At 51.7% G+C, this 26488-nt stretch overlaps 6 protein-coding genes across 6 annotated transcripts; all 6 read left to right on the forward strand.

Annotated features, from left to right (window-relative positions):
• Positions 1-5760: 5760 nt before the first annotated feature.
• LOC140594870 (interferon alpha-1/2-like) lies at positions 5761-6455 on the forward strand. Its single transcript, XM_072731987.1, has one exon. It carries the CDS (start codon positions 5769-5771, stop codon positions 6453-6455), a length of 687 nt encoding a protein of 228 aa, XP_072588088.1. The 5' UTR covers positions 5761-5768.
• A 2995-nt stretch (positions 6456-9450) lies between these two features.
• On the forward strand, positions 9451-10145 carry LOC140594871 (interferon alpha-1/2-like). Its single transcript, XM_072731988.1, has one exon. It carries the CDS (start codon positions 9459-9461, stop codon positions 10143-10145), a length of 687 nt encoding a protein of 228 aa, XP_072588089.1. The 5' UTR covers positions 9451-9458.
• Positions 10146-13179: 3034 nt separating this feature from the next.
• LOC140594872 (interferon alpha-1/2-like) lies at positions 13180-13874 on the forward strand. The gene has a single exon (XM_072731989.1). It carries the CDS (start codon positions 13188-13190, stop codon positions 13872-13874), a length of 687 nt encoding a protein of 228 aa, XP_072588090.1. The 5' UTR covers positions 13180-13187.
• Positions 13875-16979: 3105 nt separating this feature from the next.
• LOC140594873 (interferon alpha-1/2) lies at positions 16980-17578 on the forward strand. The gene has a single exon (XM_072731990.1). It carries the CDS (start codon positions 17015-17017, stop codon positions 17576-17578), a length of 564 nt encoding a protein of 187 aa, XP_072588091.1. The 5' UTR covers positions 16980-17014.
• A 3021-nt stretch (positions 17579-20599) lies between these two features.
• On the forward strand, positions 20600-21294 carry LOC140594874 (interferon alpha-1/2-like). Its single transcript, XM_072731991.1, has one exon. It carries the CDS (start codon positions 20608-20610, stop codon positions 21292-21294), a length of 687 nt encoding a protein of 228 aa, XP_072588092.1. The 5' UTR covers positions 20600-20607.
• Positions 21295-24299: 3005 nt separating this feature from the next.
• LOC140594875 (interferon alpha-1/2-like) lies at positions 24300-24994 on the forward strand. The gene has a single exon (XM_072731992.1). It carries the CDS (start codon positions 24308-24310, stop codon positions 24992-24994), a length of 687 nt encoding a protein of 228 aa, XP_072588093.1. The 5' UTR covers positions 24300-24307.
• The last annotated feature ends 1494 nt before the right edge of the window (positions 24995-26488 follow it).

A 26488-nucleotide genomic window follows, 5' to 3' on the forward strand; every position in this document is an offset into this window, starting at 1 on the left:
TCCAAATGGATTCCCTTGTGGATCCTGTGTGGCCATGTGACTTCTAAGGACAAGCCACTCACTGAAGCACACAGTCTGTGGACGTTCCCTCCTTTTTGGAAACTCTCCTCCGAGAGGCCTTGTTGTCTTCTTTTGCTCCTGATGACGGACCATTATGGACAGGAGGGCACGTCCCCGTTACAACCAGGGGTCAGTGGCTGTAGGAACAAGCAAAGACAAAGCAGGAGGATTGGACTCGGTGGTCTGTCCGATGCTCTGCAGCAGAAGACTGCCCCCTACAGCCAGCAATGCACTGAGGTAGTGACCAGGCCTGGACACCTGGCTTGTGTTCTCTGCATCAGCCTGCCCCTGCTGGATGATTCATCTCCAGAGCTAAATGCAGGTTTTTCTCAGAAGGAATGGATTCAGAGAGTGTAGAAAGCCAATTTCCTCAGCTTTTCTCTTTCTCTCTTTCTCTCTCTCTCTGTCTCTCTCTCTCTCTGTCTCTCTCTCTCTCTCTCTCTCCTCTCTCTCTCCCCCTCTGGAAAATACAGTGTTCCAAAGAGCAGCGAGGTAGGCAATGTGGTTGGCAAGGTCGGGTAAGCAGCCAGATCTTGGTTTCAGCTGAGATCCTCATCTCAGGGTGGTTGGATGGAACCCTACATCAGGCTCCCCACAAGCGCAGAGACTGCAGAGGATTCCTTGTCCCTGGGGCACCTGGGTGGCTCATTCCGTGAGGCATCTGTCTTTGGCTGGATCGCCAATCCCAGGGTCCTTGGATGGAGCCTGTCATCGGGCTCCTTCTCAGTTGGGTGTCTGCTGCTCCCTCTCCTCCCCTGCTCATGCTGCTCTATATATTGCTTTCACTCTCTCTCTTCCTCTAAAAAGCAAGATATCTTTTACGAGTAGTGAGCTGCACAGAAAAATAAATACGAGATAGACTTTTCCAACATCCGTGGTCTGTATCTGCATAGTGTCCCTGAAAATGAACCTTCAGCCACCAGAGGGAATCCCTGTGACAAGGCTTCCAAGGTTCTGAGCTCTGTGAACTAGTCTTAGGTAGTCCGGTGGTCTGGAGGCTCTCCAAAGCTCAGCCTGGGAGGGCCCCAGCCAAAGCTTCTTCCGTCCTGTTTGTTGTCTCTCCTTGGGCTTTCTTGAGTACCACACAAGAAGCATGGCCGTTGAATTAGTGGAAGAGCCCTGAAATGTGTGCAGAGGAGGGCGACACACCCGGGAATGACAGGCCCCTGTGAGCAGAGGACTTTCTCTCCATCCGTTCCTGGATCTCAAAGTCACTGGGAGAGGTGGCCCTGGCTGACCTGGGAGCTGCCTTTGGCGCTTTGTGGATGTGGCTTCTGTGTGAGCCTGGAGGTGATGTGGGCTCTCAGCATTTCAGAACAAAGAGATTCTACGTGATCGTTTGACGTTACGAAAGACAGTCAACGCATCAGTAACTGTACACAGTGCGAAACAGAACAAAAGGAGTTTTGAAAACACCTTGATGAGTACGGAGTCGCAGGTGAGGCAAGAGACCACTTTGTCAGCCGAGGCAACCTGAAACGGCCTTACTGGAGAAGCACATGTCAAGGAAGCAATTCAACTCTTGGATTCCTATCAGCACTTTGGCATCGTTCTAAATTGTGAGAGACTCTGCGTTCATTCTCTTGTCTTTGTAGACATGGTTCACCTGCATATGTGCTTTCCGTATCAGAAATCATGTACCTATCAGTACTCGATAGGTCACTCTTCAACGTTGGCCATCCCATTCCACGCCGGAAGCCTAACAATTGGCCTTCATGTTTACCAGCGCTAGACATCCTTAACCCTGCGTCGCCTTCACACGAGAAGGGTGAACCGACACGGGGTTGTGCATGTACAAAGTTCACATAGGAGCATGGGACATACACTGGACTCTAGAGACAGCGCATCCGGGTTCCGAACTTTTCTGGATGATGCGTGAAAAGCCAATCAATGCGTGAGAAGACTCTGGAGGCAAGGGCAGTCATGACAAGCACGCCCACGTAGTTGGCAAACAGTGCTCTAGAGCCAGTCGAAAGTGTGTCATAAAGGAAAGCAAAAAGAGAAGTAGAAAGTGAGGGAGACGTTCAGAAATGGAAAACGCGTCTGTTGCCTACTTAAGCCCCACACACGAGGGAAGATGCTCAGAGAAGCTGGAGCCGCGGTTCCCACACTTGCCCAGCGCAGCCAGGCCCACAGCCCCTGCAGGATCCCCGATGGCCCTGCCCTGCTCCTTCTCGCTGGCCCTGGTGCTGCTCAGCTGCCACTCCCTGTGCTGTCTGGCTTGCGACCTGCCCGACGCCCACGGCCTGCGCAACTGGAGGGTCCTGACGCTCCTGGGACAGATGAGGAGACTCTCCGCCGGCCCCTGTGACCACGACACCAATGACTTTGCCTTCCCCAAGGAGCTGTTTGATGGCCAGCGGCTCCAGGAGGCGCAGGCCCTCTCTGTGGTCCACGTGATGACCCAGAAGGTCTTCCACCTCTTCTGCCCGGACACGTCCTCCGCTCCTTGGAACATGACTCTCCTGGAGGAACTGTGCTCGGGGCTCTCGGAGCAGCTGGATGACCTGGAGGCCTGTCCCCTGCAGGAGGCGGGGCTGGCCGAGACCCCCCTCATGCATGAGGACTCCACCCTGAGGACCTACTTCCAAAGGATCTCCCTCTACCTGCAAGACAAGAACCACAGCCCGTGTGCCTGGGAGATGGTCCGAGCAGAAATCGGGAGATCCTTCTTCTCCTCGACAATCTTGCAAGAAAGAATCAGGAGGAGGAAATGAGACCCGCCCGGGTCCGCACGGAAATGACATTCCCTGACTGATCGGAGCACACTTGCACGTGTCCTGCCGCCTCAGAGAAGCTCACGCCTGCCGTCACGGTGACACGAAGGCAATCGGGGTGTCCAACGTGTTCAGGACGGGGCAGCACCATCAAGTGAAGTCGACAAACACCGTTTACTTTCAGATAACCTTGCCCATCTCTCTATTTACTACCTTTCGTTTATTTATTTATTTATTTATTTATTTATTTATTTATTCCTATTTATACCTTAACTGGGTTCTCTTTGTATAGTAGTAGGTGTACCGTCACTCTGTGATTCAGGGGGACTGGGGATGCTTTCTATTTATTCAGTGTTTGATTCTCTTGGTCATTAAACTGTTCTCTGCAAACATTCTTGGATTTGTGGTTTCTTTCGAGAGGGATGGAGTCGGAATAGAATCTGATGAAAAAATGGATCGTACGACTCTTCTCCTCATGATTCCGTTACTCTCATGAGAAGTCAAGCCATAGTCCTCCTCGATGCCAGTGCATATGTGCCTGTCGTGATGAGGGCGCACACAACCGATCCCATCTCCTACCCAGTTTCTCTGAGTTCTGTCGAGAAAAAACAAACCTCCAAACAACCAGCAGAGTGAAGGAATGGCAGTAATAGCAAAGGGTACAAGAAGAAGAAGAAGAAGGGACATAGGAACTCTGTAAGCAGAAAAGGAAGCAGGCATATCGGGAAATACGATCAACAGCACTAGATAATACCTTCCGTATTAGACTGGTGCATGTCCCGGTGCCAATATCCTTAAGAAAATGCCTACCGGGGTCTGCCAGTTACAAGCCGGTCCGTTCCCTTGAAGCCTAGCAATGGAAGCGGTCCCATGGGAACAGAGTCCCGAAGGAGAAGTGGTCTCCAAATGGATTCCCTTGTGGATCCTGTGTGGCCATGTGACTTCTAAGGACAAGCCACTCACTGAAGCACACAGTCTGTGGACGTTCCCTCCTTTTTGGAAACTCTCCTCCGAGAGGCCTTGTTGTCTTCTTTTGCTCCTGATGACGGACCATTATGGACAGGAGGGCACGTCCCCGTTACAACCAGGGGTCAGTGGCTGTAGGAACAAGCAAAGACAAAGCAGGAGGATTGGACTCGGTGGTCTGTCCGATGCTCTGCAGCAGAAGACTGCCCCCTACAGCCAGCAATGCACTGAGGTAGTGACCAGGCCTGGACACCTGGCTTGTGTTCTCTGCATCAGCCTGCCCCTGCTGGATGATTCATCTCCAGAGCTAAATGCAGGTTTTTCTCAGAAGGAATGGATTCAGAGAGTGTAGAAAGCCAATTTCCTCAGCTTTTCTCTTTCTCTCTTTCTCTCTCTCTCTGTCTCTCTCTCTCTCTGTCTCTCTCTCTCTCTCTCTCTCCTCTCTCTCTCCCCCTCTGGAAAATACAGTGTTCCAAAGAGCAGCGAGGTAGGCAATGTGGTTGGCAAGGTCGGGTAAGCAGCCAGATCTTGGTTTCAGCTGAGATCCTCATCTCAGGGTGGTTGGATGGAACCCTACATCAGGCTCCCCACAAGCGCAGAGACTGCAGAGGATTCCTTGTCCCTGGGGCACCTGGGTGGCTCATTCCGTGAGGCATCTGTCTTTGGCTGGATCGCCAATCCCAGGGTCCTTGGATGGAGCCTGTCATCGGGCTCCTTCTCAGTTGGGTGTCTGCTGCTCCCTCTCCTCCCCTGCTCATGCTGCTCTATATATTGCTTTCACTCTCTCTCTTCCTCTAAAAAGCAAGATATCTTTTACGAGTAGTGAGCTGCACAGAAAAATAAATACGAGATAGACTTTTCCAACATCCGTGGTCTGTATCTGCATAGTGTCCCTGAAAATGAACCTTCAGCCACCAGAGGGAATCCCTGTGACAAGGCTTCCAAGGTTCTGAGCTCTGTGAACTAGTCTTAGGTAGTCCGGTGGTCTGGAGGCTCTCCAAAGCTCAGCCTGGGAGGGCCCCAGCCAAAGCTTCTTCCGTCCTGTTTGTTGTCTCTCCTTGGGCTTTCTTGAGTACCACACAAGAAGCATGGCCGTTGAATTAGTGGAAGAGCCCTGAAATGTGTGCAGAGGAGGGCGACACACCCGGGAATGACAGGCCCCTGTGAGCAGAGGACTTTCTCTCCATCCGTTCCTGGATCTCAAAGTCACAGGGAGAGGTGGCCCTGGCTGACCTGGGAGCTGCCTTTGGCGCTTTGTGGATGTGGCTTCTGTGTGAGCCTGGAGGTGATGTGGGCTCTCAGCATTTCAGAACAAAGAGATTCTACGTGATCGTTTGACGTTACGAAAGACAGTCAACGCATCAGTAACTGTACACAGTGCGAAACAGAACAAAAGGAGTTTTGAAAACACCTTGATGAGTACGGAGTCGCAGGTGAGGCAAGAGACCACTTTGTCAGCCGAGGCAACCTGAAACGGCCTTACTGGAGAAGCACATGTCAAGGAAGCAATTCAACTCTTGGATTCCTATCAGCACTTTGGCATCGTTCTAAATTGTGAGAGACTCTGCGTTCATTCTCTTGTCTTTGTAGACATGGTTCACCTGCATATGTGCTTTCCGTATCAGAAATCATGTACCTATCAGTACTCGATAGGTCACTCTTCAACGTTGGCCATCCCATTCCACGCCGGAAGCCTAACAATTGGCCTTCATGTTTACCAGCGCTAGACATCCTTAACCCTGCGTCGCCTTCACACGAGAAGGGTGAACCGACACGGGGTTGCGCATGTACAAAGTTCACATAGGAGCATGGGACATACACTGGACTCTAGAGACAGCGCATCCGGGTTCCGAACTTTTCTGGATGATGCGTGAAAAGCCAATCAATGCGTGAGAAGACTCTGGAGGCAAGGGCAGTCATGACAAGCACGCCCACGTAGTTGGCAAACAGTGCTCTAGAGCCAGTCGAAAGTGTGTCATAAAGGAAAGCAAAAAGAGAAGTAGAAAGTGAGGGAGACGTTCAGAAATGGAAAACGCGTCTGTTGCCTACTTAAGCCCCACACACGAGGGAAGATGCTCAGAGAAGCTGGAGCCGCGGTTCCCACACTTGCCCAGCGCAGCCAGGCCCACAGCCCCTGCAGGATCCCCGATGGCCCTGCCCTGCTCCTTCTCGCTGGCCCTGGTGCTGCTCAGCTGCCACTCCCTGTGCTGTCTGGCTTGCGACCTGCCCGACGCCCACGGCCTGCGCAACTGGAGGGTCCTGACGCTCCTGGGACAGATGAGGAGACTCTCCGCCGGCTCCTGTGACCACGACACCAATGACTTTGCCTTCCCCAAGGAGCTGTTTGATGGCCAGCGGCTCCAGGAGGCGCAGGCCCTCTCTGTGGTCCACGTGATGACCCAGAAGGTCTTCCACCTCTTCTGCCCGGACACGTCCTCCGCTCCTTGGAACATGACTCTCCTGGAGGAACTGTGCTCGGGGCTCTCGGAGCAGCTGGATGACCTGGAGGCCTGTCCCCTGCAGGAGGCGGGGCTGGCCGAGACCCCCCTCATGCATGAGGACTCCACCCTGAGGACCTACTTCCAAAGGATCTCCCTCTACCTGCAAGACAAGAACCACAGCCCGTGTGCCTGGGAGATGGTCCGAGCAGAAATCGGGAGATCCTTCTTCTCCTCGACAATCTTGCAAGAAAGAATCAGGAGGAGGAAATGAGACCCGCCCGGGTCCGCACGGAAATGACATTCCCTGACTGATCGGAGCACACTTGCACGTGTCCTGCCGCCTCAGAGAAGCTCACGCCTGCCGTCACGGTGACACGAAGGCAATCGGGGTGTCCAACGTGTTCAGGACGGGGCAGCACCATCAAGTGAAGTCGACAAACACCGTTTACTTTCAGATAACCTTGCCCATCTCTCTATTTACTACCTTTCGTTTATTTATTTATTTATTTATTTATTAATTTATTTATTTATTTATTCCTATTTATACCTTAACTGGGTTCTCTTTGTATAGTAGTAGGTGTACCGTCACTCTGTGATTCAGGGGGACTGGGGATGCTTTCTATTTATTCAGTGTTTGATTCTCTTGGTCATTAAACTGTTCTCTGCAAACATTCTTGGATTTGTGGTTTCTTTCGAGAGGGATGGAGTCGGAATAGAATCTGATGAAAAAATGGATCGTACGACTCTTCTCCTCATGATTCCGTTACTCTCATGAGAAGTCAAGCCATAGTCCTCCTCGATGCCAGTGCATATGTGCCTGTCGGGATGAGGGCGCACACAACCGATCCCATCTCCTACCCAGTTTCTCTGAGTTCTGTCGAGAAAAAACAAACCTCCAAACAACCAGCAGAGTGAAGGAATGGCAGTAATAGCAAAGGGTACAAGAAGAAGAAGAAGAAGGGACATAGGAACTCTGTAAGCAGAAAAGGAAGCAGGCATATCGGGAAATACGATCAACAGCACTAGATAATACCTTCCCTATTAGACTGGTGCATGTCCCGGTGCCAATATCCTTAAGAAAATGCCTACCGGGGTCTGCCAGTTACAAGCCGGTCCGTTCCCTTGAAGCCTAGCAATGGAAGCGGTCCCATGGGAACAGAGTCCCGAAGGAGAAGTGGTCTCCAAATGGATTCCCTTGTGGATCCTGTGTGGCCATGTGACTTCTAAGGACAAGCCACTCACTGAAGCACACAGTCTGTGGACGTTCCCTCCTTTTTGGAAACTCTCCTCCGAGAGGCCTTGTTGTCTTCTTTTGCTCCTGATGACGGACCATTATGGACAGGAGGGCACGTCCCCGTTACAACCAGGGGTCAGTGGCTGTAGGAACAAGCAAAGACAAAGCAGGAGGATTGGACTCGGTGGTCTGTCCGATGCTCTGCAGCAGAAGACTGCCCCCTACAGCCAGCAATGCACTGAGGTAGTGACCAGGCCTGGACACCTGGCTTGTGTTCTCTGCATCAGCCTGCCCCTGCTGGATGATTCATCTCCAGAGCTAAATGCAGGTTTTTCTCAGAAGGAATGGATTCAGAGAGTGTAGAAAGCCAATTTCCTCAGCTTTTCTCTTTCTCTCTTTCTCTCTCTCTCTCTCTGTCTCTCTCTCTCTCTGTCTCTCTCTCTCTCTCTCTCTCCTCTCTCTCTCCCCCTCTGGAAAATACAGTGTTCCAAAGAGCAGCGAGGTAGGCAATGTGGTTGGCAAGGTCGGGTAAGCAGCCAGATCTTGGTTTCAGCTGAGATCCTCATCTCAGGGTGGTTGGATGGAACCCTACATCAGGCTCCCCACAAGCGCAGAGACTGCAGAGGATTCCTTGTCCCTGGGGCACCTGGGTGGCTCATTCCGTGAGGCATCTGTCTTTGGCTGGATCGCCAATCCCAGGGTCCTTGGATGGAGCCTGTCATCGGGCTCCTTCTCAGTTGGGTGTCTGCTGCTCCCTCTCCTCCCCTGCTCATGCTGCTCTATATATTGCTTTCACTCTCTCTCTTCCTCTAAAAAGCAAGATATCTTTTACGAGTAGTGAGCTGCACAGAAAAATAAATACGAGATAGACTTTCCCAACATCCGTGGTCTGTATCTGCATAGTGTCCCTGAAAATGAACCTTCAGCCACCAGAGGGAATCCCTGTGACAAGGCTTCCAAGGTTCTGAGCTCTGTGAACTAGTCTTAGGTAGTCCGGTGGTCTGGAGGCTCTCCAAAGCTCAGCCTGGGAGGGCCCCAGCCAAAGCTTCTTCCGTCCTGTTTGTTGTCTCTCCTTGGGCTTTCTTGAGTACCACACAAGAAGCATGGCCGTTGAATTAGTGGAAGAGCCCTGAAATGTGTGCAGAGGAGGGCGACACACCCGGGAATGACAGGCCCCTGTGAGCAGAGGACTTTCTCTCCATCCGTTCCTGGATCTCAAAGTCACTGGGAGAGGTGGCCCTGGCTGACCTGGGAGCTGCCTTTGGCGCTTTGTGGATGTGGCTTCTGTGTGAGCCTGGAGGTGATGTGGGCTCTCAGCATTTCAGAACAAAGAGATTCTACGTGATCGTTTGACGTTACGAAAGACAGTCAACGCATCAGTAACTGTACACAGTGGGAAACAGAACAAAAGGAGTTTTGAAAACACCTTGATGAGTACGGAGTCGCAGGTGAGGCAAGAGACCACTTTGTCAGCCGAGGCAACCTGAAACGGCCTTACTGGAGAAGCACATGTCAAGGAAGCAATTCAACTCTTGGATTCCTATCAGCACTTTGGCATCGTTCTAAATTGTGAGAGACTCTGCGTTCATTCTCTTGTCTTTGTAGACATGGTTCACCTGCATATGTGCTTTCCGTATCAGAAATCATGTACCTATCAGTACTCGATAGGTCACTCTTCAACGTTGGCCATCCCATTCCACGCCGGAAGCCTAACAATTGGCCTTCATGTTTACCAGCGCTAGACATCCTTAACCCTGCGTCGCCTTCACACGAGAAGGGTGAACCGACACGGGGTTGTGCATGTACAAAGTTCACATAGGAGCATGGGACATACACTGGACTCTAGAGACAGCGCATCCGGGTTCCGAACTTTTCTGGATGATGCGTGAAAAGCCAATCAATGCGTGAGAAGACTCTGGAGGCAAGGGCAGTCATGACAAGCACGCCCACGTAGTTGGCAAACAGTGCTCTAGAGCCAGTCGAAAGTGTGTCATAAAGGAAAGCAAAAAGAGAAGTAGAAAGTGAGGGAGACGTTCAGAAATGGAAAACGCGTCTGTTGCCTACTTAAGCCCCACACACGAGGGAAGATGCTCAGAGAAGCTGGAGCCGCGGTTCCCACACTTGCCCAGCGCAGCCAGGCCCACAGCCCCTGCAGGATCCCCGATGGCCCTGCCCTGCTCCTTCTCGCTGGCCCTGGTGCTGCTCAGCTGCCACTCCCTGTGCTGTCTGGCTTGCGACCTGCCCGACGCCCACGGCCTGCGCAACTGGAGGGTCCTGACGCTCCTGGGACAGATGAGGAGACTCTCCGCCGGCTCCTGTGACCACGACACCAATGACTTTGCCTTCCCCAAGGAGCTGTTTGATGGCCAGCGGCTCCAGGAGGCGCAGGCCCTCTCTGTGGTCCACGTGATGACCCAGAAGGTCTTCCACCTCTTCTGCCCGGACACGTCCTCCGCTCCTTGGAACATGACTCTCCTGGAGGAACTGTGCTCGGGGCTCTCGGAGCAGCTGGATGACCTGGAGGCCTGTCCCCTGCAGGAGGCGGGGCTGGCCGAGACCCCCCTCATGCATGAGGACTCCACCCTGAGGACCTACTTCCAAAGGATCTCCCTCTACCTGCAAGACAAGAACCACAGCCCGTGTGCCTGGGAGATGGTCCGAGCAGAAATCGGGAGATCCTTCTTCTCCTCGACAATCTTGCAAGAAAGAATCAGGAGGAGGAAATGAGACCCGCCCGGGTCCGCACGGAAATGACATTCCCTGACTGATCGGAGCACACTTGCACGTGTCCTGCCGCCTCAGAGAAGCTCACGCCTGCCGTCACGGTGACACGAAGGCAATCGGGGTGTCCAACGTGTTCAGGACGGGGCAGCACCATCAAGTGAAGTCGACAAACACCGTTTACTTTCAGATAACCTTGCCCATCTCTCTATTTACTACTTTTCGTTTACTTATTTGTTTAATTATTTATTTATTTATTTATTTATTTATTTATTTATTTATTTATTCCTATTTATACCTTAACTGGGTTCTCTTTGTATAGTAGTAGGTGTACCGTCACTCTGTGATTCAGGGGGACTGGGGATGCTTTCTATTTATTCAGTGTTTGATTCTCTTGGTCATTAAACTGTTCTCTGCAAACATTCTTGGATTTGTGGTTTCTTTCGAGAGGGATGGAGTCGGAATAGAATCTGATGACAAAATGGATCGTACGACTCTTCTCCTCATGATTCTGTTACTCTCATGAGAAGTCAAGCCATAGTCCTCCTCGATGCCAGTGCATATGTGCCTGTCGGGATGAGGGCGCACACAACCGATCCCATCTCCTACCCAGTTTCTCTGAGTTCTGTCGAGAAAAAACAAACCTCCAAACAACCAGCAGGGTGAAGCAATGGCAGTAATAGCAAAGGGTACAAGAAGAAGAAGAAGAAGGGACATAGGAACTCTGTAAGCAGAAAAGGAAGCAGGCATATCGGGAAATACGATCAACAGCACTAGATAATACCTTCCCTATTAGACTGGTGCCTGTCCCGGTGCCAATATCCTTAAGAAAATGCCTACTGGGGTCTGCCAGTTACAACCCGGTCCGTTCCCTTGAAGCCTAGCAATGGAAGTGGTCCCATGGGAACAGAGTCCCGAAGGAGAAGTGGTCTCCAAATGGATTCCCTTGTGGATCCTGTGTGGCCATGTGACTTCTAAGGACAAGCCACTCACTGAAGCACACAGTCTGTGGACGTTCCCTCCTTTTTGGAAAGTCTCCTCCGAGAGGCCTTGTTGTCTTCTTTTGCTCCTGATGACGGACCATTATGGACAGGAGGGCACGTCCCCGTTACAACCAGGGGTCAGTGGCTGTAGGAACAAGCAAAGACAAAGCAGGAGGATTGGACTCGGTGGTCTGTCCGATGCTCTGCAGCAGAAGACTGCCCCCTACAGCCAGCAATGCACTGAGGTAGTGACCAGGCCTGGACACCTGGCTTGTGTTCTCTGCATCAGCCTGCCCCTGCTGGATGATTCATCTCCAGAGCTAAATGCAGGTTTTTCTCAGAAGGAATGGATTCAGAGAGTGTAGAAAGCCAATTTCCTCAGCTTTTCTCTTTCTCTCTTTCTCTCTCTCTGTCTCTGTGTCTCTCTCTCTCTCTCTCTCTCTCTCTCTATCTCTCTCTCTCTTTCTCTCTCTCTCTCCTCTCTCTCTCCCCCTCTGGAAAATACAGTGTTCCAAAGAGCAGCGAGGTAGGCAATGTGGTTGGCAAGGTCGGGTAAGCAGCCAGATCTTGGTTTCAGCTGAGATCCTCATCTCAGGGTGGTTGGATGGAACCCTACATCAGGCTCCCCACAAGCGCAGAGACTGCAGAGGATTCCTTGTCCCTGGGGCACCTGGGTGGCTCATTCCGTGAGGCATCTGTCTTTGGCTGGATCGCCAATCCCAGGGTCCTTGGATGGAGCCTGTCATCGGGCTCCTTCTCAGTTGGGTGTCTGCTGCTCCCTCTCCTCCCCTGCTCATGCTGCTCTATATATTGCTTTCACTCTCTCTCTTTCTCTAAAAAGCAAGATATCTTTTAACGAGTAGTGAGCTGCACAGAAAAATAAATACGAGATAGACTTTCCCAACATCCGTGGTCTGTACCTGCATAGTGTCCCTGAAAATGAACCTTCAGCCACCAGAGGGAATCCCTGTGACAAGGCTTCCAAGGTTCTGAGCTCTGTGAACTAGTCTTAGGTAGTCCGGTGGTCTGGAGGCTCTCCAAAGCTCAGCCTGGGAGGGCCCCAGCCAAAGCTTCTTCCGTCCTGTTTGTTGTCTCTCCTTGGGCTTTCTTGAGTACAACACAAGAAGCATGGCCGTTGAATTAGTGGAAGAGCCCTGAAATGTGTGCAGAGGAGGGCGACACACCCGGGAATGACAGGCCCCTGTGAGCAGAGGACTTTCTCTCCATCCGTTCCTGGATCTCAAAGTCACTGGGAGAGGTGGCCCTGGCTGACCTGGGAGCTGCCTTTGGCGCTTTGTGGATGTGGCTTCTGTGTGAGCCTGGAGGTGATGTGGGCTCTCAGCATTTCAGAACAAAGAGATTCTACGTGATCGTTTGACGTTACGAAAGACAGTCAACGCATCAGTAACTGTACACAGTGCGAAACAGAACAAAAGGAGTTTTGAAAACACCTTGATGAGTACGGAGTCGCAGGTGAGGCAAGAGACCACTTTGTCAGCCGAGGCAACCTGAAACGGCCTTACTGGAGAAGCACATGTCAAGGAAGCAATTCAACTCTTGGATTCCTATCAGCACGTTGGCATCGTTCTAAATTGTGAGAGACTCTGCGTTCATTCTCTTGTCTTTGTAGACATGGTTCACCTGCATATGTGCTTTCCGTATCAGAAATCATGTACCTATCAGTACTCGATAGGTCACTCTTCAACGTTGGCCATCCCATTCCACGCCGGAAGCCTAACAATTGGCCTTCATGTTTACCAGCGCTAGACATCCTTAACCCTGCGTCGCCTTCACACGAGAAGGGTGAACCGACACGGGGTTGTGCATGTACAAAGTTCACATAGGAGCATGGGACATACACTGGACTCTAGAGACAGCGCATCCGGGTTCCGAACTTTTCTGGATGATGCGTGAAAAGCCAATCAATGCGTGAGAAGACTCTGGAGGCAAGGGCAGTCATGACAAGCACGCCCACGTAGTTGGCAAACAGTGCTCTAGAGCCAGTCGAAAGTGTGTCATAAAGGAAAGCAAAAAGAGAAGTAGAAAGTGAGGGAGACGTTCAGAAATGGAAAACGCGTCTGTTGCCTACTTAAGCCCCACACACGAGGGAAGATGCTCAGAGAAGCTGGAGCCGCGGTTCCCACACTTGCCCAGCGCAGCCAGGCCCACAGCCCCTGCAGGATCCCCGATGGCCCTGCCCTGCTCCTTCTCGCTGGCCCTGGTGCTGCTCAGCTGCCACTCCCTGTGCTGTCTGGCTTGCGACCTGCCCGACGCCCACGGCCTGCGCAACTGGAGGGTCCTGACGCTCCTGGGACAGATGAGGAGACTCTCCGCCGGCTCCTGTGACCACGACACCAATGACTTTGCCTTCCCCAAGGAGCTGTTTGATGGCCAGCGGCTCCAGGAGGCGCAGGCCCTCTCTGTGGTCCACGTGATGACCCAGAAGGTCTTCCACCTCTTCTGCCCGGACACGTCCTCCGCTCCTTGGAACATGACTCTCCTGGAGGAACTGTGCTCGGGGCTCTCGGAGCAGCTGGATGACCTGGAGGCCTGTCCCCTGCAGGAGGCGGGGCTGGCCGAGACCCCCCTCATGCATGAGGACTCCACCCTGAGGACCTACTTCCAAAGGATCTCCCTCTACCTGCAAGACAAGAACCACAGCCCGTGTGCCTGGGAGATGGTCCGAGCAGAAATCGGGAGATCCTTCTTCTCCTCGACAATCTTGCAAGAAAGAATCAGGAGGAGGAAATGAGACCCGCCCGGGTCCGCACGGAAATGACATTCCCTGACTGATCGGAGCACACTTGCACGTGTCCTGCTGCCTCAGAGAAGCTCACGCCTGCCGTCACGGTGACACGAAGGCAATCGGGGTGTCCAACGTGTTCAGGACGGGGCAGCACCATCAAGTGAAGTCGACAAACACCGTTTACTTTCAGATAACCTTGCCCATCTCTCTATTTACTACCTTTCGTTTATTTATTTATTTATTTATTTATTTATTTATTTATTTATTCCTATTTATACCTTAACTGGGTTCTCTTTGTATAGTAGTAGGTGTACCGTCACTCTGTGATTCAGGGGGACTGGGGATGCTTTCTATTTATTCAGTGTTTGATTCTCTTGGTCATTAAACTGTTCTCTGCAAACATTCTTCGATTTGTGGTTTCTTTCGAGAGGGATGGAGTCGGAATAGAATCTGATGACAAAATGGATCGTACGACTCTTCTCCTCATGATTCTGTTACTCTCATGAGAAGTCAAGCCATAGTCCTCCTCGATGCCAGTGCATATGTGCCTGTCGGGATGAGGGCGCACACAACCGATCCCATCTCCTACCCAGTTTCTCTGAGTTCTGTCGAGAAAAAACAAACCTCCAAACAACCAGCAGAGTGAAGGAATGGCAGTAATAGCAAAGGGTACAAGAAGAAGAAGAAGAAGGGACATAGGAACTCTGTAAGCAGAAAAGGAAGCAGGCATATCGGGAAATACGATCAACAGCACTAGATAATACCTTCCCTATTAGACTGGTGCCTGTCCCGGTGCCAATATCCTTAAGAAAATGCCTACTGGGGTCTGCCAGTTACAAGCCGGTCCGTTCCGTTGAAGCCTAGCAATGGAAGCGGTCCCATGGGAACAGAGTCCCGAAGGAGAAGTGGTCTCCAAATGGATTCCCTTGTGGATCCTGTGTGGCCATGTGACTTCTAAGGACAAGCCACTCACTGAAGCACACAGTCTGTGGACGTTCCCTCCTTTTTGGAAACTCTCCTCCGAGAGGCCTTGTTGTCTTCTTTTGCTCCTGATGACGGACCATTATGGACAGGAGGGCACGTCCCCGTTACAACCAGGGGTCAGTGGCTGTAGGAACAAGCAAAGACAAAGCAGGAGGATTGGACTCGGTGGTCTGTCCGATGCTCTGCAGCAGAAGACTGCCCCCTACAGCCAGCAATGCACTGAGGTAGTGACCAGGCCTGGACACCTGGCTTGTGTTCTCTGCATCAGCCTGCCCCTGCTGGATGATTCATCTCCAGAGCTAAATGCAGGTTTTTCTCAGAAGGAATGGATTCAGAGAGTATAGAAAGCCAATTTCCTCAGCTTTTCTCTTTCTCTCTTTCTCTCTCTCTGTCTCTGTGTCTCTCTCTCTCTCTCTCTCTCTCTCTATCTCTCTCCCTCTTTCTCTCTCTCTCCTCTCTCTCTCCCCCTCTGGAAAATACAGTGTTCCAAAGAGCAGCGAGGTAGGCAATGTGGTTGGCAAGGTCGGGTAAGCAGCCAGATCTTGGATTCAGCTGAGATCCTCATCTCAGGGTGGTTGGATGGAACCCTACATCAGCCTCCCCACAAGCGCAGAGACTGCAGAGGATTCCTTGTCCCTGGGGCACCTGGGTGGCTCATTCCGTGAGGCATCTGTCTTTGGCTAGATCGCCAATCCCAGGGTCCTTGGATGGAGCCTGTCATCGGGCTCCTTCTCAGTTGGGTGTCTGCTGCTCCCTCTCCTCCCCTGCTCATGCTGCTCTATATATTGCTTTCACTCTCTCTCTTTCTCTAAAAAGCAAGATATCTTTTACGAGTAGTGAGCTGCACAGAAAAATAAATACGAGATAGACTTTCCCAACATCCGTGGTCTGTATCTGCATAGTGTCCCTGAAAATGAACCTTCAGCCACCAGAGGGAATCCCTGTGACAAGGCTTCCAAGGTTCTGAGCTCTGTGAACTAGTCTTAGGTAGTCCGGTGGTCTGGAGGCTCTCCAAAGCTCAGCCTGGGAGGGCCCCAGCCAAAGCTTCTTCCGTCCTGTTTGTTGTCTCTCCTTGGGCTTTCTTGAGTACCACACAAGAAGCATGGCCGTTGAATTAGTGGAAGAGCCCTGAAATGTGTGCAGAGGAGGGCGACACACCCGGGAATGACAGGCCCCTGTGAGCAGAGGACTTTCTCTCCATCCGTTCCTGGATCTCAAAGTCACTGGGAGAGGTGGCCCTGGCTGACCTGGGAGCTGCCTTTGGCGCTTTGTGGATGTGGCTTCTGTGTGAGCCTGGAGGTGATGTGGGCTCTCAGCATTTCAGAACAAAGAGATTCTACGTGATCGTTTGACGTTACGAAAGACAGTCAACGCATCAGTAACTGTACACAGTGGGAAACAGAACAAAAGGAGTTTTGAAAACACCTTGATGAGTACGGAGTCGCAGGTGAGGCAAGAGACCACTTTGTCAGCCGAGGCAACCTGAAACGGCCTTACTGGAGAAGCACATGTCAAGGAAGCAATTCAACTCTTGGATTCCTATCAGCACTTTGGCATCGTTCTAAATTGTGAGAGACTCTGCGTTCATTCTCTTGTCTTTGTAGACATGGTTCACCTGCATATGTGCTTTCCGTATCAGAAATCATGTACCTATCAGTACTCGATAGGTCACTCTTCAACGTTGGCCATCCCATTCCACGCCGGAAGCCTAACAATTGGCCTTCATGTTTACCAGCGCTAGACATCCTTAACCCTGCGTCGCCTTCACACGAGAAGGGTGAACCGACACGGGGTTGTGCATGTACAAAGTTCACATAGGAGCATGGGACATACACTGGACTCTAGAGACAGCGCATCCGGGTTCCGAACTTTTCTGGATGATGCGTGAAAAGCCAATCAATGCGTGAGAAGACTCTGGAGGCAAGGGCAGTCATGACAAGCACGCCCACGTAGTTGGCAAACAGTGCTCTAGAGCCAGTCGAAAGTGTGTCATAAAGGAAAGCAAAAAGAGAAGTAGAAAGTGAGGGAGACGTTCAGAAATGGAAAACACGTCTGTTGCCTACTTAAGCCCCACACACGAGGGAAGATGCTCAGAGAAGCTGGAGCCGCGGTTCCCACACTTGCCCAGCGCAGCCAGGCCCACAGCCCCTGCAGGATCCCCGATGGCCCTGCCCTGCTCCTTCTCGCTGGCCCTGGTGCTGCTCAGCTGCCACTCCCTGTGCTGTCTGGCTTGCGACCTGCCCGACGCCCACGGCCTGCGCAACTGGAGGGTCCTGACGCTCCTGGGACAGATGAGGAGACTCTCCGCCGGCTCCTGTGACCACGACACCAATGACTTTGCCTTCCCCAAGGAGCTGTTTGATGGCCAGCGGCTCCAGGAGGCGCAGGCCCTCTCTGTGGTCCACGTGATGACCCAGAAGGTCTTCCACCTCTTCTGCCCGGACACGTCCTCCGCTCCTTGGAACATGACTCTCCTGGAGGAACTGTGCTCGGGGCTCTCGGAGCAGCTGGATGACCTGGAGGCCTGTCCCCTGCAGGAGGCGGGGCTGGCCGAGACCCCCCTCATGCATGAGGACTCCACCCTGAGGACCTACTTCCAAAGGATCTCCCTCTACCTGCAAGACAAGAACCACAGCCCGTGTGCCTGGGAGATGGTCCGAGCAGAAATCGGGAGATCCTTCTTCTCCTCGACAATCTTGCAAGAAAGAATCAGGAGGAGGAAATGAGACCCGCCCGGGTCCGCACGGAAATGACATTCCCTGACTGATCGGAGCACACTTGCACGTGTCCTGCCGCCTCAGAGAAGCTCACGCCTGCCGTCACGGTGACACGAAGGCAATCGGGGTGTCCAACGTGTTCAGGACGGGGCAGCACCATCAAGTGAAGTCGACAAACACCGTTTACTTTCAGATAACCTTGCCCATCTCTCTATTTACTACTTTTCGTTTACTTATTTGTTTAATTATTTATTTATTTATTTATTTATTTATTTATTCCTATTTATACCTTAACTGGGTTCTCTTTGTATAGTAGTAGGTGTACCGTCACTCTGTGATTCAGGGGGACTGGGGATGCTTTCTATTTATTCAGTGTTTGATTCTCTTGGTCATTAAACTGTTCTCTGCAAACATTCTTGGATTTGTGGTTTCTTTCGAGAGGGATGGAGTCGGAATAGAATCTGATGAAAAAATGGATCGTACGACTCTTCTCCTCATGATTCTGTTACTCTCATGAGAAGTCAAGCCATAGTCCTCCTCGATGCCAGTGCATATGTGCCTGTCGGGATGAGGGCGCACACAACCGATCCCATCTCCTACCCAGTTTCTCTGAGTTCTGTCGAGAAAAAACAAACCTCCAAACAACCAGCAGAGTGAAGGAATGGCAGTAATAGTAAAGGGTACAAGAAGAAGAAGAAGAAGGGACATAGGAACTCTGTAAGCAGAAAAGGAAGCAGGCATATCGGGAAATACGATCAACAGCACTAGATAATACCTTCCGTATTAGACTGGTGCATGTCCCGGTGCCAATATCCTTAAGAAAATGCCTACCGGGGTCTGCCAGTTACAAGCCGGTCCGTTCCCTTGAAGCCTAGCAATGGAAGCGGTCCCATGGGAACAGAGTCCCGAAGGAGAAGTGGTCTCCAAATGGATTCCCTTGTGGATCCTGTGTGGCCATGTGACTTCTAAGGACAAGCCACTCACTGAAGCACACAGTCTGTGGACGTTCCCTCCTTTTTGGAAACTCTCCTCCGAGAGGCCTTGTTGTCTTCTTTTGCTCCTGATGACGGACCATTATGGACAGGAGGGCACGTCCCCGTTACAACCAGGGGTCAGTGGCTGTAGGAACAAGCAAAGACAAAGCAGGAGGATTGGACTCGGTGGTCTGTCCGATGCTCTGCAGCAGAAGACTGCCCCCTACAGCCAGCAATGCACTGAGGTAGTGACCAGGCCTGGACACCTGGCTTGTGTTCTCTGCATCAGCCTGCCCCTGCTGGATGATTCATCTCCAGAGCTAAATGCAGGTTTTTCTCAGAAGGAATGGATTCAGAGAGTGTAGAAAGCCAATTTCCTCAGCTTTTCTCTTTCTCTCTTTCTCTCTCTCTGTCTCTGTCTCTGTCTCTGTCTCTCTCTCTCTCTCTCTATCTCTCTCTCTCTATCTCTCTCTCTCTCCTCTCTCTCTCCCCCTCTGGAAAATACAGTGTTCCAAAGAGCAGCGAGGTAGGCAATGTGGTTGGCAAGGTCGGGTAAGCAGCCAGATCTTGGTTTCAGCTGAGATCCTCATCTCAGGGTGGTTGGATGGAACCCTACATCAGGCTCCCCACAAGCGCAGAGACTGCAGAGGATTCCTTGTCCCTGGGGCACCTGGGTGGCTCATTCCGTGAGGCATCTGTCTTTGGCTGGATCGCCAATCCCAGGGTCCTTGGATGGAGCCTGTCATCGGGCTCCTTCTCAGTTGGGTGTCTGCTGCTCCCTCTCCTCCCCTGCTCATGCTGCTCTATATATTGCTTTCACTCTCTCTCTTTCTCTAAAAAGCAAGATATCTTTTACGAGTAGTGAGCTGCACAGAAAAATAAATACGAGATAGACTTTCCCAACATCCGTGGTCTGTATCTGCATAGTGTCCCTGAAAATGAACCTTCAGCCACCAGAGGGAATCCCTGTGACAAGGCTTCCAAGGTTCTGAGCTCTGTGAACTAGTCTTAGGTAGTCCGGTGGTCTGGAGGCTCTCCAAAGCTCAGCCTGGGAGGGCCCCAGCCAAAGCTTCTTCCGTCCTGTTTGTTGTCTCTCCTTGGGCTTTCTTGAGTACCACACAAGAAGCATGGCCGTTGAATTAGTGGAAGAGCCCTGAAATGTGTGCAGAGGAGGGCGACACACCCGGGAATGACAGGCCCCTGTGAGCAGAGGACTTTCTCTCCATCCGTTCCTGGATCTCAAAGTCACTGGGAGAGGTGGCCCTGGCTGACCTGGGAGCTGCCTTTGGCGCTTTGTGGATGTGGCTTCTGTGTGAGCCTGGAGGTGATGTGGGCTCTCAGCATTTCAGAACAAAGAGATTCTACGTGATCGTTTGACGTTACGAAAGACAGTCAACGCATCAGTAACTGTACACAGTGGGAAACAGAACAAAAGGAGTTTTGAAAACACCTTGATGAGTACGGAGTCGCAGGTGAGGCAAGAGACCACTTTGTCAGCCGAGGCAACCTGAAACGGCCTTACTGGAGAAGCACATGTCAAGGAAGCAATTCAACTCTTGGATTCCTATCAGCACTTTGGCATCGTTCTAAATTGTGAGAGACTCTGCGTTCATTCTCTTGTCTTTGTAGACATGGTTCACCTGCATATGTGCTTTCCGTATCAGAAATCATGTACCTATCAGTACTCGATAGGTCACTCTTCAACGTTGGCCATCCCATTCCACGCCGGAAGCCTAACAATTGGCCTTCATGTTTACCAGCGCTAGACATCCTTAACCCTGCGTCGCCTTCACACGAGAAGGGTGAACCGACACGGGGTTGTGCATGTACAAAGTTCACATAGGAGCATGGGACATACACTGGACTCTAGAGACAGCGCATCCGGGTTCCGAACTTTTCTGGATGATGCGTGAAAAGCCAATCAATGCGTGAGAAGACTCTGGAGGCAAGGGCAGTCATGACAAGCACGCCCACGTAGTTGGCAAACAGTGCTCTAGAGCCAGTCGAAAGTGTGTCATAAAGGAAAGCAAAAAGAGAAGTAGAAAGTGAGGGAGACGTTCAGAAATGGAAAACGCGTCTGTTGCCTACTTAAGCCCCACACACGAGGGAAGATGCTCAGAGAAGCTGGAGCCGCGGTTCCCACACTTGCCCAGCGCAGCCAGGCCCACAGCCCCTGCAGGATCCCCGATGGCCCTGCCCTGCTCCTTCTCGCTGGCCCTGGTGCTGCTCAGCTGCCACTCCCTGTGCTGTCTGGCTTGCGACCTGCCCGACGCCCATGGCCTGCGCAACTGGAGGGTCCTGACGCTCCTGGGACAGATGAGGAGACTCTCCGCCGGCTCCTGTGACCACGACACCAATGACTTTGCCTTCCCCAAGGAGCTGTTTGATGGCCAGCGGCTCCAGGAGGCGCAGGCCCTCTCTGTGGTCCACGTGATGACCCAGAAGGTCTTCCACCTCTTCTGCCCGGACACGTCCTCCGCTCCTTGGAACATGACTCTCCTGGAGGAACTGTGCTCGGGGCTCTCGGAGCAGCTGGATGACCTGGAGGCCTGTCCCCTGCAGGAGGCGGGGCTGGCCGAGACCCCCCTCATGCATGAGGACTCCACCCTGAGGACCTACTTCCAAAGGATCTCCCTCTACCTGCAAGACAAGAACCACAGCCCGTGTGCCTGGGAGATGGTCCGAGCAGAAATCGGGAGATCCTTCTTCTCCTCGACAATCTTGCAAGAAAGAATCAGGAGGAGGAAATGAGACCCGCCCGGGTCCGCACGGAAATGACATTCCCTGACTGATCGGAGCACACTTGCACGTGTCCTGCCGCCTCAGAGAAGCTCACGCCTGCCGTCACGGTGACACGAAGGCAATCGGGGTGTCCAACGTGTTCAGGACGGGGCAGCACCATCAAGTGAAGTCGACAAACACCGTTTACTTTCAGATAACCTTGCCCATCTCTCTATTTACTACTTTTCGTTTATTTATTTATTTATTTATTTATTTATTTATTTATTTATTCCTATTTATACCTTAACTGGGTTCTCTTTGTATAGTAGTAGGTGTACCGTCACTCTGTGATTCAGGGGGACTGGGGATGCTTTCTATTTATTCAGTGTTTGATTCTCTTGGTCATTAAACTGTTCTCTGCAAACATTCTTGGATTTGTGGTTTCTTTCGAGAGGGATGGAGTCGGAATAGAATCTGATGAAAAAATGGATCGTACGACTCTTCTCCTCATGATTCTGTTACTCTCATGAGAAGTCAAGCCATAGTCCTCCTCGATGCCAGTGCATATGTGCCTGTCGGGATGAGGGCGCACACAACCGATCCCATCTCCTACCCACTTTCTCTGAGTTCTGTCGAGAAAAAACAAACCTCCAAACAACCAGCAGAGTGAAGGAATGGCAGTAATAGCAAAGGGTACAAGAAGAAGAAGAAGAAGGGACATAGGAACTCTGTAAGCAGAAAAGGAAGCAGGCATATCGGGAAATACGATCAACAGCACTAGATAATACCTTCCCTATTAGACTGGTGCCTGTCCCGGTGCCAATATCCTTAAGAAAATGCCTACTGGGGTCTGCCAGTTACAAGCCGGTCCGTTCCCTTGAAGCCTAGCAATGGAAGCGGTCCCATGGGAACAGAGTCCCGAAGGAGAAGTGGTCTCCAAATGGATTCCCTTGTGGATCCTGTGTGGCCATGTGACTTCTAAGGACAAGCCACTCACTGAAGCACACAGTCTGTGGACGTTCCCTCCTTTTTGGAAACTCTCCTCCGAGAGGCCTTGTTGTCTTATTTTGCTCCTGATGACGGACCATTATGGACAGGAGGGCACGTCCCCGTTACAACCAGGGGTCAGTGGCTGTAGGAACAAGCAAAGACAAAGCAGGAGGATTGGACTCGGTGGTCTGTCCGATGCTCTGCAGCAGAAGACTGCCCCCTACAGCCAGCAATGCACTGAGGTAGTGACCAGGCCTGGACACCTGGCTTGTGTTCTCTGCATCAGCCTGCCCCTGCTGGATGATTCATCTCCAGAGCTAAATGCAGGTTTTTCTCAGAAGGAATGGATTCAGAGAGTGTAGAAAGCCAATTTCCTCAGCTTTTCTCTTTCTCTCTTTCTCTCTCTCTCTGTCTCTGTCTCTCTCTCTCTCTCTCTCTCTCTCTCTCTCTCTATCTCTCTCTCTCTCCTCTCTCTCTCCCCCTCTGGAAAATACAGTGTTCCAAAGAGCAGCGAGGTAGGCAATGTGGTTGGCAAGGTCGGGTAAGCAGCCAGATCTTGGTTTCAGCTGAGATCCTCATCTCAGGGTGGTTGGATGGAACCCTACATCAGGCTCCCCACAAGCGCAGAGACTGCAGAGGATTCCTTGTCCCTGGGGCACCTGGGTGGCTCATTCCGTGAGGCATCTGTCTTTGGCTGGATCGCCAATCCCAGGGTCCTTGGATGGAGCCTGTCATCGGGCTCCTTCTCAGTTGGGTGTCTGCTGCTCCCTCTCCTCCCCTGCTCATGCTGCTCTATATATTGCTTTCACTCTCTCTCTTTCTCTAAAAAGCAAGATATCTTTTACGAGTAGTGAGCTGCACAGAAAAATAAATACGAGATAGACTTTCCCAACATCCGTGGTCTGTATCTGCATAGTGTCCCTGAAAATGAACCTTCAGCCACCAGAGGGAATCCCTGTGACAAGGCTTCCAAGGTTCTGAGCTCTGTGAACTAGTCTTAGGTAGTCCGGTGGTCTGGAGGCTCTCCAAAGCTCAGCCTGGGAGGGCCCCAGCCAAAGCTTCTTCCGTCCTGTTTGTTGTCTCTCCTTGGGCTTTCTTGAGTACCACACAAGAAGCATGGCCGTTGAATTAGTGGAAGAGCCCTGAAATGTGTGCAGAGGAGGGCGACACACCCGGGAATGACAGGCCCCTGTGAGCAGAGGACTTTCTCTCCATCCGTTCCTGGATCTCAAAGTCACTGGGAGAGGTGGCCCTGGCTGACCTGGGAGCTGCCTTTGGCGCTTTGTGGATGTGGCTTCTGTGTGAGCCTGGAGGTGATGTGGGCTCTCAGCATTTCAGAACAAAGAGATTCTACGTGATCGTTTGACGTTACGAAAGACAGTCAACGCATCAGTAACTGTACACAGTGCGAAACAGAACAAAAGGAGTTTTGAAAACACCTTGATGAGTACGGAGTCGCAGGTGAGGCAAGAGACCACTTTGTCAGCCGAGGCAACCTGAAACGGCCTTACTGGAGAAGCACATGTCAAGGAAGCAATTCAACTCTTGGATTCCTATCAGCACTTTGGCATCGTTCTAAATTGTGAGAGACTCTGCGTTCATTCTCTTGTCTTTGTAGACATGGTTCACCTGCATATGTGCTTTCCGTATCAGAAATCATGTACCTATCAGTACTCGATAGGTCACTCTTCAACGTTGGCCATCCCATTCCACGCCGGAAGCCTAACAATTGGCCTTCATGTTTACCAGCGCTAGACATCCTTAACCCTGCGTCGCCTTCACACGAGAAGGGTGAACCGACACGGGGTTGTGCATGTACAAAGTTCACATAGGAGCATGGGACATACACTGGACTCTAGAGACAGCGCATCCGGGTTCCGAACTTTTCTGGATGATGCGTGAAAAGCCAATCAATGCGTGAGAAGACTCTGGAGGCAAGGGCAGTCATGACAAGCACGCCCACGTAGTTGGCAAACAGTGCTCTAGAGCCAGTCGAAAGTGTGTCATAAAGGAAAGCAAAAAGAGAAGTAGAAAGTGAGGGAGACGTTCAGAAATGGAAAACGCGTCTGTTGCCTACTTAAGCCCCACACACGAGGGAAGATGCTCAGAGAAGCTGGAGCCGCGGTTCCCACACTTGCCCAGCGCAGCCAGGCCCACAGCCCCTGCAGGATCCCCGATGGCCCTGCCCTGCTCCTTCTCGCTGGCCCTGGTGCTGCTCAGCTGCCACTCCCTGTGCTGTCTGGCTTGCGACCTGCCCGACGCCCACGGCCTGCGCAACTGGAGGGTCCTGACGCTCCTGGGACAGATGAGGAGACTCTCCGCCGGCTCCTGTGACCACGACACCAATGACTTTGCCTTCCCCAAGGAGCTGTTTGATGGCCAGCGGCTCCAGGAGGCGCAGGCCCTCTCTGTGGTCCACGTGATGACCCAGAAGGTCTTCCACCTCTTCTGCCCGGACACGTCCTCCGCTCCTTGGAACATGACTCTCCTGGAGGAACTGTGCTCGGGGCTCTCGGAGCAGCTGGATGACCTGGAGGCCTGTCCCCTGCAGGAGGCGGGGCTGGCCGAGACCCCCCTCATGCATGAGGACTCCACCCTGAGGACCTACTTCCAAAGGATCTCCCTCTACCTGCAAGACAAGAACCACAGCCCGTGTGCCTGGGAGATGGTCCGAGCAGAAATCGGGAGATCCTTCTTCTCCTCGACAATCTTGCAAGAAAGAATCAGGAGGAGGAAATGAGACCCGCCCGGGTCCGCACGGAAATGACATTCCCTGACTGATCGGAGCACACTTGCACGTGTCCTGCCGCCTCAGAGAAGCTCACGCCTGCCGTCACGGTGACACGAAGGCAATCGGGGTGTCCAACGTGTTCAGGACGGGGCAGCACCATCAAGTGAAGTCGACAAACACCGTTTACTTTCAGATAACCTTGCCCATCTCTCTATTTACTACTTTTCGTTTATTTATTTATTTATTTATTTATTTATTTATTTATTTATTCCTATTTATACCTTAACTGGGTTCTCTTTGTATAGTAGTAGGTGTACCGTCACTCTGTGATTCAGGGGGACTGGGGATGCTTTCTATTTATTCAGTGTTTGATTCTCTTGGTCATTAAACTGTTCTCTGCAAACATTCTTGGATTTGTGGTTTCTTTCGAGAGGGATGGAGTCGGAATAGAATCTGATGAAAAAATGGATCGTACGACTCTTCTCCTCATGATTCTGTTACTCTCATGAGAAGTCAAGCCATAGTCCTCCTCGATGCCAGTGCATATGTGCCTGTCAGGATGAGGGCGCACACAACCGATCCCATCTCCTACCCACTTTCTCTGAGTTCTGTCGAGAAAAAACAAACCTCCAAACAACCAGCAGAGTGAAGGAATGGCAGTAATAGCAAAGGGTACAAGAAGAAGAAGAAGAAGAAGGGACATAGGAACTCTGTAAGCAGAAAAGGAAGCAGGCATATCGGGAAATACGATCAACAGCACTAGATAATACCTTCCCTATTAGACTGGTGCCTGTCCCGGTGCCAATATCCTTAAGAAAATGCCTACTGGGGTCTGCCAGTTACAAGCCGGTCCGTTCCCTTGAAGCCTAGCAATGGAAGCGGTCCCATGGGAACAGAGTCCCGAAGGAGAAGTGGTCTCCAAATGGATTCCCTTGTGGATCCTGTGTGGCCATGTGACTTCTAAGGACAAGCCACTCACTGAAGCACACAGTCTGTGGACGTTCCCTCCTTTTTGGAAACTCTCCTCCGAGAGGCCTTGTTGTCTTCTTTTGCTCCTGATGACGGACCATTATGGACAGGAGGGCACGTCCCCGTTACAACCAGGGGTCAGTGGCTGTAGGAACAAGCAAAGACAAAGCAGGAGGATTGGACTCGGTGGTCTGTCCGATGCTCTGCAGCAGAAGACTGCCCCCTACAGCCAGCAATGCACTGAGGTAGTGACCAGGCCTGGACACCTGGCTTGTGTTCTCTGCATCAGCCTGCCCCTGCTGGATGATTCATCTCCAGAGCTAAATGCAGGTTTTTCTCAGAAGGAATGGATTCAGAGAGTGTAGAAAGCCAATTTCCTCAGCTTTTCTCTTTCTCTCTTTCTCTCTCTCTGTCTCTGTCTCTCTCTCTCTCTCTCTCTCTCTCTATCTCTCTCTCTCTTTCTCTCTCTCTCTCCTCTCTCTCTCCCCCTCTGGAAAATACAGTGTTCCAAAGAGCAGCGAGGTAGGCAATGTG

This window comes from Vulpes vulpes, chromosome 12, assembly GCF_048418805.1.
Source record: "Vulpes vulpes isolate BD-2025 chromosome 12, VulVul3, whole genome shotgun sequence".
Taxonomy (NCBI): Eukaryota; Metazoa; Chordata; class Mammalia; order Carnivora; family Canidae; genus Vulpes; species Vulpes vulpes.

Bases quoted from the DNA above. Each gene is read 5' to 3' on its own strand.
- LOC140594871 (XM_072731988.1), top strand. From the start codon at position 9,459: ATGGAAAACGCGTCTGTTGCCTACTTAAGCCCCACACACGAGGGAAGA.
- LOC140594874 (XM_072731991.1), top strand. From the start codon at position 20,608: ATGGAAAACGCGTCTGTTGCCTACTTAAGCCCCACACACGAGGGAAGA.
- LOC140594873 (XM_072731990.1), top strand. From the start codon at position 17,015: ATGGCCCTGCCCTGCTCCTTCTCGCTGGCCCTGGTGCTGCTCAGCTGC.
- LOC140594872 (XM_072731989.1), top strand. From the start codon at position 13,188: ATGGAAAACGCGTCTGTTGCCTACTTAAGCCCCACACACGAGGGAAGA.
- LOC140594870 (XM_072731987.1), top strand. From the start codon at position 5,769: ATGGAAAACGCGTCTGTTGCCTACTTAAGCCCCACACACGAGGGAAGA.
- LOC140594875 (XM_072731992.1), top strand. From the start codon at position 24,308: ATGGAAAACGCGTCTGTTGCCTACTTAAGCCCCACACACGAGGGAAGA.